The following is an 11,962-nucleotide window of genomic DNA, read 5'->3' as shown; positions in this document are numbered from 1 at the left end:
GTACTTTCTATAGTTCAGGTGTACTTTCTATAGTTCAGGTGTACTTTTTATAGGAGGACAAACAAAAAACATGTTAAGATAGAAATAATTACAAACAATGGTGTATTCTTTGCAATACGCAGGTATACGGAGTATACTCACTGGAAAAGCTTAAGAATTTCAGTATAACTAGTTAAAAGTGCCCAGTGATACATGACAGATCATTGGGCACGTCATTGATATGTTAAATGGCATTTAAACGCTTACGTAACAATCTGTCTGTATGCAGCGCTTGTTTATTATATTCACTTATCCAACTTATTATTGTATAATTAATACTTCTGTACTTAATACTTGAACATGTTTTGCTTTGATACTGTTTTATAAATTATATATGTTTTTTAACACAAAGCCAACAGTTGCACAAAGTTTGTTGTACATTTATTCAACTATAAGCATAAGAATTTTTAAAAAATGTTCAATATGCTTAAAAATCAAAATAAATTGACGATTACATTCTACCAACTGGTGTACTTTGGTTTCTAAGCACAGTATCCGGACCAACCGCAGTAAAGTTAGTTTTACATTGGACATTGGACATTCGCGCTTCGTGGCTTCAGATGTGTCCAACGTAAAACTAACTTTACCGCAGTATACCCATTACACCACTGATTACAAATACAAGCATGAAGAGTAGAGCAAGCAGAGACAGCAGCAGAGAGAGGACATGTGGTCAGTTTGTCCTCCAGCAGTCTAAGCCTATAGCAGCAGAACTAAGGGACAGCCCAGGAAACCCAAGTCAACCCTAACTATAGGATTCATCAAAAAGGAAAGTCTTCAAACTGGACAATGTGTCAGCCTCATGGACAGAAACTGGAAGTTGGTTCCACAAGAGAGGAGCCTGAGAACTGAAGGATCTTCCTCCCATTCTGTTTTTGGAAACTCTAGGAACCACAAGTAAACCTGCAGTCTGAGAGTGAAGTGCTCTGTTAGGAAAATATGGAACAATAAGATCTGTAATATAAGATGGAGCTAGGTTGTTGAGGGCTTTGTTGGTTAGAAGTAAGATTTTGAATTCTATTCTGGATTTGACAGGGAGCCACTGGAGAGAAGCTAAAACTGGAGAGAGATGATCTCTCCCAGTAACTCCAGTTAAGACTCTGGCAGCAGCATGTTGGATCAACTGAAGACGTTTTAAAGAAGTATTTGGACACCCAGATAATAAAGAGATAGAATAATGAAGAAGAAAATAGTTCTGCAGCCTTCAAGCCTCACAGCATCAGTTTGACAGTCAATAACAACAAAACAAATATTTATAAAATATATTTAAACCCATGTCTGTCACTCAAAGTGTAACTTCAACTTTTTTGTCTTTTGAACTTGACATTTTGAAACGGTCACGACCGCAGTTCTTGTTCCTTTCACCCAACAAATAAAAAGACCCATTTAAAGAACAATGCATCCTTTAAGGGGACGTGTCGTTAAAGTTTTGCTGACAGGCCGGCGAAGCAGGATATCAATAATCAATAATCTGATAAATGACTGCGAAGGCTGCTAGATGTCTGAAACTGAAAGGCAACATTTCTTTTGCTTCACATTTGACTCTAGAGGTTCATGGTCCACACAATGACTGCAAGCAGCCCAAACCATCGGCCCTCCACCACCGTGCTTGACACTTAGTATGAGGCATCTGCTGCAGTGCATTCTGGGTAAACATCTGCCCTTTGGTCTGGTTTTATCCCAGAAGTTTTGTGCTTCCTTCAAATGAATCTTCTCAATGTCATGCTGTCATGTTCAGCATTGACCTTTGACCTTAACCTGCTGACTGAGGCCTGTAGCTCATTTCTCTAAGTGATGCACGGTCTGACCTTCGGGGTAAATTTGCTGGGACGTCCCCTCCTGGGAGATTGTCATCCGTCTTAAATATTTTCCACTCTTTCTGTAGAATCATGGACTCCAGGTAGTTTGGAACAAACCCTAGATTGACGGGTGGCAACAGTTTCTTCTCGCAGGTCATTGCTGATGTCTTTCTGTCTTGACGTTGTGTTAACACACACAGAGCAATAAAAACTGCTGCTGTCCTGGCGGGTGCGCCCACTGATGACGATCAGCAGCGCTTCCAAATGTTAATAAGGACAGACTTAGTTTGTTTTTGTCGTTTTCGTTAAAAAGATATTTATATTTTTAACGCTTCTTGTTATTTCCGATTCTAAAACAGTTTTAAACAGAGTCCAACCGACACTAACTCTAATGCTTACAGCTGACAGACATGCTTGTTATATTGTAAAAACAAAAAGTACAATGATTAGTTTTTTTCCTATTTATATTTATTTGGAAACAACAATCCATTTCTTCCATTTCTGCTGCGACTCCTCGTTGCAGCTGGGGTCAAACATGACAATCGTATTAATTCCACAGAACACCGTCACAAAGTTACCCTTTTAAATGCACGTTCACCTTTTTTTTTGTTTTTTTGTATTCCTGTCATTTCTATACAATGACTTGTGCTTTGATAAGAGAGAAGTTTTAAAGACATCATCGTCATAAGTGTACACAACAGAGGAAGGACCGATAGAAAAGAACAAGTGGTAAGAAGAGGATATACTGGTGGAATACACACGACACAGACACATTGCAGCCTGCCCGACTCAGCCCAACATCACCACAACGCTCCCTTCTTCTCCTGATCTTAGGATTTTGTTTTAAAGTACACTATTGTTGCCTTGCAACAAATACACTCCCTGCTGATGCGCAGAGTTTTGGCTAAATATTGCTTAGCTACAAAAAAAAAGGGGGGGGGGGGGTGCAGGAGAGGAGAAGGGGAGCCGACAAAGCAGTGCAGAGAAGTCCACATCATAATTACTACTTAAATTATGTTCAGCTTCTAGAGCGTTAAGCAGTTCTAAAAACGCGACTGCTGGGATTTTCACAGAGCAAACATAAGGTGCGTCATCAGAGTTCGAGTTGTCTCAGAGGCCTTGAACGCAACGTGCATCACTGTTGTGTTCAAATGTGTTTTTAATTCTCGGAGAAAAGTATGGGGTGCCGTTTGTCAAGTTACACAGTCGAGAATTAACAGCAATATTTTGGTTTATTTAGCCTTTCATAAGAAAAAATATTTTTTTCAACATCAAATTTTCACCATGTTATTCATATATTTATGAATGTCATAGTTCATTAACTAAATATTTAATTTACAAGCTAAATATATTGTTTACAAACTAAATATTTAACTTGTAAGTTAAATATTTAGTTTAGTTAGCAAGCTAAATATTTAGCGCCACAACAAATATTTAGTTTACAAACTAAATGTTTATGTCCAAGCTAAATGTTTAATTTACAAACTAAATATTTAGTTTACAAACTAAATGTTTATGTCCAAGCTAAATGTTTAATTTACAAACTAAATATTTAGTTTACAAACTAAATTCATTCAACCTTTTTTTAAACAGATAAATCACATTGAGCCCCGAAGACTCATTTACAAGTGAGACCTGTTTGGACAAACAAAAACAGTGGTTAGAAAAGGAAAGAAAAAAATAAACAAATGTTTATGTCCAAGCTAAATGTTTAATTTACAAACTAAATATTTAGCTAGCAAGCTAAATATGTTAGCCAATTAAATATTTATTTTGGAAATTAAATGCTGAGTTTGGAAAATAAATATTTAGGTTTGACCTAAATATTTAGTTAGCAAATTAAACATTTATTTTGGAAATTAAATGCTTAGTTTGGGAAATAAATATTTAGGTCCAAACTAAATATTTAGTTTAGGAATTAAATGTTTAGCTTAGAAATTATATATTTAGTTTGGAAATTAAATATTTAGCTTGGACAATAAATGTTTAGTTTGGAAATTAAACGTTTAGTTTTGAAAATAAATATTTAGGTCCAACCTAAATATTTAGTTAGCAAATTAAATATTTATTTTGGAAATTGAATGTTTAGTTTAGAAAATAAATATTTAGGTCCGAGCTAAATATTTAGTTAGCCAATTAAATAGTTTAGGAATTAAATGATTAGCTTGGACAATGAATGTTTAGTTTGGAAATTAAATGTTTAGTTTGGAAAATAAATATTTAGCTTGAAAATTAAATATTTAATTCATTTATCAAATATTTAACTTGCAAATTAAATATTAAGTTTGTAAATTAAACACTTAGCTTGGACATAAACATTTAGTTTGTAAACTAAATATTTAGCTCCACGCTAAAGTTAAGTATTTAGTTTGTAAACAATATATTTAGCTTGTAACTTAAACATTTGGCTAGTGAACACTTATAAATGTATGAATAACATGGTGAAAACATGACTTAAAAAACCTTTTTTTTAATGAAAGGCTAAATAAACCAAATATTGCTGTTAATCTTTGACTGTGTAACTTTACCAACGGCACCCCATAGAATTGTCATTTACACGGACTGGAATGTATTTTGTGTCGTCGTCTTGAACGCCGCTGAGGAGGAGTGCACGGTGAAGCGTTTCAGCAGAGCGCCACGGTGCAAGACATCACTTAATGCTGAGAGCGCGTCTCCAAGCTGAAAATAAAAAATTACAATGAACTGAAACAATAAAGTGTTTTCTTTGAAAAGGAAAATAAAACGGGAGGAAGAATCCCAAACAGCAGCGGGCGAAAAGCAGCAAAATGTACAAGCGAACTACAGAACCTTAACGTGAACGTCTCCTAAAAGGTGAGTGCAGATACAAACAGGTGGGTTTAATATATATATATATACTGTATGTGTTCAGATGAGTAAATATTATAATAAACCTTTAAGCATAAACCTCCGCGGGGAGAGGGTTCACTTACACACACAGCTGTGGTGGAACGTTTCCATCCACTCATCCTGACCACCACCGTCACATCGATGCTGGACGTTTAAGGATTTATCTGAACCGTTCTTTTTCCGGGGTGGAACGATGCAACTTACAACTTCAATGATTTAAAAAAAACAAATGGGTGCACAAGTTCGCATTTAGGCATTTTCCTCTAATCCTCACCGGCTCAAATACTCACCTAAACCTTTAAAGGATTGCCAATCAAGGTTGTAAAAGGTGCTTTAACTTTGAAAGGCCAAGGTTTGTTAACTTCCTGTTGGTAGCTTGTATGTTCTCTTCGCCAAAAAAAAACAAACAAACAAAAAAAACGTTTACTCGACAGCTTTCACTGGATTGACCAACACACAAAACAGGAACGCCCAACGAGTTACCATCAGCCTAACATGCATGTTTTTGGTCTGTGGGAGGAAACCGGAGTACCCGGAGAAAACCCACGCATGCACGGAGAGAACATGCAAACTCCACCCAGAAAGGACCCCGCCGGGATTCGAACCGACGACCTTCTCGCTGAGAGGCAACAGCTCTACTGCACCGCACAGAAAGAAGCCGGTAAAGAGAATATTCAGGAACCACCAAGGCCGGCCATGATCTCCGACCTGCAACGGTGAAGCCAGGTCACCATGGCGACCACGAAGACTCCAAAAGCCACGCCTCCGCGCTTGACGTCCAAACACTTTGGAGACCAAGAAGAAGAGTGACTGGAGGAGTCGTGGCCAGGCTTTCAGACCTGAGAACACTGAAGCACGGTGGTGGGAGCCTCATGCTGTGGGGCAGAGCGACTAAAACAAGTGGAGGAATAACTTAAACTCTTCATCTTCACCTCAAACCAACAGAACAACGACCCCAAACGTGCGTCAGAGCTGGTTTCTGATTGGACACAGCAGCCAACATTAGGAGCCTGAGCTCTACCTGAGGGAAAAATGTGAAATATAATAAAATAAACTTCGTCTGTGCCAGGAAAGCAACCAGTGTCAATCATTCCTACCAGTCAGAGCGGTCGTATGAGCCACAACCTTCTTGGTGGATACTTGCTCAGAAACCAGTAACCAGAAAATAACAGGGACAGAGAAAACCCAGAACAAATCCAAACTTGTGCATCTTGTTTTTAAGTCATTTATACTCAATTGTACAATTATTCCACCCCCAAAAAACAGCTCAGTAAATCGATAAAAGCCCCAAAGTTTTAATGCGTCCCAGCCCGTAAGTGATATAAACCTCTGCAACTGGATATAAATAAGTCTAACATACGAAGCCATGTTACAGTGTAAATATTCATCGCCCTAACGTCAGCAAAACGCCATGCGTCACATAGAAAAAGGCATGGACGACGTTTAAGAAAAGAAAGTACAATTTATGAAACATGGTAACAATAAATAGTATTATAGAATCGCAGCTGTACACAAAAAATGCAGTTTTTTTCCAATTCACTCATATAAAAATAAGTTTTAGTGCAACTGTACGTCATAGTAATATCCAGAACTTCACATCAACTTTTACGGTGTCCAAAATAAAAGGGGGGGGGGGGGGGTGCATTTATTACAAAGCTGATCGTATTTACAAAGAATAAAAGCCCCAAAAAACAGAAGAATGAAAGAAAAGGCACACATGTAGAACTGGTTGGATGTACCGTTGGATGAGATGCGTTCGAGCAGATTTTGGTCAGGCTTGCTCTTTGAAGAAGAGTCTGCCGGGCATGCTGTGCACGTTCCACCAGCAGAGCTCCCGTCCAGCTCCTGCTCGACGAGCTGCTCGTCTTGATTCAGAGGAATCGCTCAAATTGTGCAAAAGTCTCGACTTTTCTCCTCGTTGCACTTTTCCCCGTCCTGCGATAAAAAACAAACAAATCGCTTCGTCCTACGACACGTCCTTGTTTCTTTTTGTGCTTTCCACCTCCGGATCGTTCTCCAGCTTGATGGAGGCCGTCGGAGGGTGAAATGAGTCCAGTCCTTGGCTGTAGGGGTGAGGAGAGGAGGAGGAGGAGGAGGAGGAGTGAGGAGAGGTGGGGATGGTCGGGTGGGGAGGCCTCAGCTTCAGGCCACTAAAGTGCTGAATCCCAGGAGGTTGAGGAGGAGACGGGGAGGGGTGAGGTGGGGGCGATGTGGAGTTCTGCTGCTGCTGATGGGAGTCGGAGGACAACATGGAGGGGGAGGAGGGAGGAGCTCGGCCTCTGGTTCTCCCATCATCCCCCCTGCTGCCTCCTCCTCTCGTGACAGACTCCTGGGAGTCAATGCAGAGTGAGGCGATGGCCTTGGTGCAGGTGCGGATGGTCTCCTCCTGCTCCTGCCTAACTCCTCCCCCTTCCCTCTCCCGCGAGGAGGGGTGAGGACAAGTCGACTCCCTCCCCCTCTCACCCACCTCTCCTTCTCGTCTCCCCCGCTCCGAGAAGTAGGCCGCTTCACCGCCGACGGAGTCCTCTGACGCACTCTTCTGCAGGAGGAGGCGGGAGGCGGCTGGCTCCGCCCCCTGCTGGGCCAGCGGGGTGGTGACGGCGGGCGGGACAGAGTGCACCATCTGGATCCCCCCGATGGGGATCATCGGGAACGGAGAACGCACCTGAGCGAGACGAAAAACAGTTTTAAAATGAAAGGAACACGTCGAGTCAAAATGTTTATAATTAGTTTTTTATAAAAACAAAATTTAAAACACAAAAAGTTTGTTTTGAGTCTGAAGCGCGCTGGTGTCCAACACGCTCCACGTCCAACACGCTCCACGTCCAACACGCTCCACGTCCAACACGCTCCACAACACGCTCCACATCCAACACGCTCCACGTCCAACACGCTCCACATCCAACACGCTCCACATCCAACACGCTCCACATCCAACACGCTCCACGTCCAACACGCTCCACGTCCAACACGCTCCACGACCAACACGCTCCACGTCCAACACGCTCCACGTCCAACACGCTCCACGTCCAACACGCTCCACGACCAACACGTTCCACGTCCAACACGCTCCACGTCCAACACGCTCCACGTCCAACACGCTCCACAACACGCTCCACATCCAACACGCTCCACATCCAACACGCTCCACGTCCAACACGCTCCACGTCCAACAACCAACAGAGCGGAAACCGATGAGCTTTACTTTCTATTTTCAGTCAAATGTTTCTGATTTAGAAAAATAATGAACGACTACATTTAAACATTTCTAACACAAGTTTCATATTTATATTATTTAACTCGTATCATTTTCATCTACTTTTGCTTTAAACGCTTTAAAATTTATAGCAATTTTACAACTTAATAAAGTAGTAAGTTTTATTTTCTAAGTCGATGTAAACTTTAATAGCAAAGCGCCAAAAACTGAACAAAAATAAACGATCAAATTAAAAATGAAAAAGTAACAAAAATGAAAAACCTCTCAACAGATCAATTTAAACGTATAATAATATAACTAAAATATAAAAAAGTGCAAAAATTAACATTATTGATGAAACAAAAAAATTAAAATAAAAAGCCAAATTCAACAAAGCTAAGAAAATTAATAAATGTTTAAGTTTAAGATGAGAAATGTGCATTTACAAAAAAAAACAAACAAACAAATAAATAAATAAATAAATAAATACGACTTCCTGTTCAGGCTCCCTTTATAAATGATTAAATAACATTCTATAAATAAGTTATTCACAAGTTATTATAAATCTTTACAATCGTTTATAAATGAAATGTTGCTTTTATCCAGGTGAATATGAAGAAATGCTTCTGCAGGTAACCAAAATGTTTGAAATGTACATTTTAAAGGAATAAATTAATTAAATGGAGTCGACGTGAGAGCAGTGTCTCATACGTGATTAATAAATAAATAAAATCTCATGAAGAGCTCGTCTCTAACACGTTATTATTCAGGGTGGAACCAAATAAAAGAAGTACCTGGAGTTGAGAATGGAGGGGAAGATGACTGAACAAAACCTGGTGGGGCAGACCGGACTGGTTCCCCCAACCCGAACCCTGGTCTCGTTCCCCGGGCAACAAAGAACCCGGATGGTGATCCTGAAAGAACAAGAGAACATTCAATAAAACACTCGATATGTTTCTATACGTCTCGTTTTCTCCACCAGAACCGCTCACCCACCGGTTCCCTTCAGAGACGATAAAAACATTTTACGGCTCCAGAAAAGACTAAAATTATTTTTAATAGTTGGATAAAAAGAGTAAAAACTGAATTAAGTTGGGGTACGAAACTACGTGCAGGAACTTGTACCAATAGAAACCGAATACGAATTGTTCAGACTGAATCTGTATTCACGAAATTAGAAATTAAATCCATCGGTTTGAAACTGAATTTAATGGTTTGAAACTGAATGTTTTTTTTTTGCTTTGAAAATGTATTTCGTTGGATTGAAAATTCAGTTTGATTACTTTTATTTTCAGTTTTATGATTTTTAAAGGCTATGCCTTTAAAAATTGAATAGAATCAATTGGTTTTACCCAAAACATTCACACATCTACTCATTCTCATCATCACACTCTTGATTTGGTTCTGACTTATGGCATTAAGATTAATAACTTAGTAATATCTTCTCAAAATCCTGTTGTGTCCGACCATTTGTTAATAACCTTTGAGTTTACATTAAATGGCTACACAGTCACTGAGAGTAAATTTCACCTGAGCAGGTTCTTATCAGAAAACGCTGTAACCAAGTTTAAAGATCCTCTTCCATCATTTTCCTCTGTGTTGCAGAGTAATGCATCAGAGAGAAGTGACTTCGATCATCTGGTTGAAAAATTTACAACTTCTTTACTAATTTCACTCAATAAAGCTGCTCCACTGAAAAAGAAAGTAATCAGTCAGAGGAGATGAGCTCCTTGGTTCAAGTCTGAGTTATGTATTTTATAGCAGGCGTCTAGAAAGCTGGAAAGAAAATGGCGCTCCACTAACGTTGAATAATTTTATTCATCTTGGACAGATAGTCTGCTAACTTATAAAAAAGCTCCCCATAAGGCTAGAACTGTATATTATTCATCTTTAATAGATGAGAATAAAAATAACCCTATGCTTTCTGTTCAGTACTGTAGCTAAAATAATGAAAAGTCCCATCTCTGTTGATCCATGTGTCCCCACAACTATAAGCAGTGATGACTTCACAAGATTCTTTATAAATAAAAATTAATTCAATTAGGGAGACAGTTCAAACCATCCTTCCTACTATCGCCTCTGGTTCTGTGTCAGATGAGGCAACTTTAAAAATGTCACTAGAACCTGATTTATGTCTGGACAGTTTTTGTCCTGTTGAACTCTCTGAATGGTCAAAAATAATATCTTCATCCAAACCATCCACGTCTGCTAGATCCCATCCCGACTGTTTAAAGACGTATTTCTCTTAATTAATAACCACGTCTTGGATCTGCTTAATTTGTCTCTAATAAATGGTTACGTACCACAGAGCTTTAAGGTTGCTGTAATTAAAACTTTACTTAACAATCATAACCTTGACTCAGGAATCATAGGCAATTATAGATCTATATCTAATCTAACTTTCATCTAAGAAATTCTAGAGAAAATATCCAACAAAGTTAATTCAGGTCCTCTGGACGGATGCAAAAAAAAAAAAATTGCTGAAACGTCATGGGCAGAAACTGAACACACATGAAGTAGGCATGAAGTCACGTGCGCCACTGCTCCAGCTCAAAATATGTTGTAAAGGAAGTTCTTCTTCTTTGGTGTTTTACGGCGGATTGCATCCACTCTGTTGCATTACCGCCTCCTTGAAACTGAACCCCATGCCTACACTCCCGTAAAGGAAGTTTCACTGATGTGAAACGTCAATCTGTTAATCTGTGTTTGATTGCTCCGAGGCTTTCTCGAGGACCCGGATGCGTGACACGAAAAACTGAACTTTGGAACTGAAGTTAACTGAAAATTAAAGTAGTCAAACTGAGTTTTCAATCCAACAAAATACAGTTTCTAAGTCAATGAACCCAGTTTCTGATGGCACAACTTTCTGCCCACACAAAACAGTTTAGTAAAAAATGAAGAAGTTAAATAGAGTTGAGAGACGAAAGCTGAGAGTTTTGGTTTGAGTCGCGGTCGTTGAATCTACTTGCAGAGCGTCTCGCTCTCCGCCTCGCGTTTTGTTTAAGTGGAACCGACGGCAGCAGCCGGGCTTTGAAGCGAAGCTCTTAAGAAGAAAAACAGCCGCGTTATTAACCACATCACCGCCAGCCAAGATCCCGTTACCGCCGAGAGCCAGCAGGCCGGTCTTCAGCCGAGCTGGACTTCCCTCCGTCCGACTCTTACTCTCCTCCTTTCTGCTCTTCTTGTTTGTACTCAGGGTTTTATTAAAACCCAAGAAAATCTGTTAGGAACCAAAAAGTTCACATAAACTTACTAAAGAGGATCTCAAAGTTCTGCCACTTTCCTGACGGACTAAATGAAAAGTGTTTAAATCTGTAAGTAAATCGGCTTAAAGACGCAACACGGAACACGTTTTAGGAAACGGAGAAAAAAAATGGGATAAATCTCCACAGCCCAACCCCCAAAAACTGGATTTTAAATATGAAGGTTTCTGGATTGTCCTGCAAGAAGACGACTTTTGATTTCTACTTGATCAAAGCTGTTCACTGGAGAGTTAATGGTGGAATCATTAAATACGTTATTGATCCTGTTCAAGGTGAAACAAAACTCTACAACTGTTGGCAAACGACATCTGACAAGACGCTTCAAGAATGTCTTAAATGTTTAGGAAGACTCAATTTCCTGTTGAGAGTTGTCCTCTGAACATATGTGAAAATAATTAGTTCAACTAATTCTGTCTCAAAACACTCCAAGTCGACGTGACTGTCCAGAAACTCGTCTCAATCTCTCAGATTCGTTTTCGCAATTTGGGAGGGATTGGTGTTCTTTCAAACAAATTTAAGACTGACTTCTGCTTTCAACTTTCCCTCTTCAGGGTCTCCACAGCGAGTCATCCTCCTCCATCTCACTCTGTCCTCTGTGTCCTCTGTCCTCACTCCAACGACCTCCATGTCCTCTCTAACTCCAGCCATTTATCTCCTCTTTGTCTTTTTCCTGGCAGCTGCATTTCTAACATCCTTCTACTAATATACCCACTGTCCCTCCTGTGGACATGTCCAAACCACTGTCCCTCTTCTGGCCATGTCCAAACCACTGTCCCTCCTCTGGCCATGTCCAAACC

The 11,962-nt window shown here is 39.7% G+C and overlaps 1 protein-coding gene across 1 annotated transcript in view; it reads right to left on the bottom strand.

The window, feature by feature from the left end:
- Positions 1–6,625: 6,625 nt before the first annotated feature.
- hivep2a (HIVEP zinc finger 2a) overlaps positions 6,626–11,962 on the bottom strand; it is a 24,465-nt gene continuing 19,128 nt past the window's right edge. The window contains exons 12-13 of the mRNA XM_037685977.1: positions 8,697–8,816; positions 6,626–7,371 (exon numbers count right to left, since the gene is read on the bottom strand). Coding sequence (XP_037541905.1) covers positions 6,673–7,371; positions 8,697–8,816 — 819 coding nt within the window. The 3' untranslated portion in view covers positions 6,626–6,672. The remainder of the gene's footprint in view (positions 7,372–8,696; positions 8,817–11,962) is intronic.

Source organism: Nematolebias whitei, chromosome 12 (assembly GCF_014905685.2).
Source record: "Nematolebias whitei isolate Nwh7 chromosome 12, NemWhi1, whole genome shotgun sequence".
Taxonomy (NCBI): domain Eukaryota; kingdom Metazoa; phylum Chordata; class Actinopteri; order Cyprinodontiformes; family Rivulidae; genus Nematolebias; species Nematolebias whitei.
The sequence above is the reverse complement of the archived record's forward strand: the minus strand, read 5'-3'. Positions and strand labels throughout refer to the sequence as shown.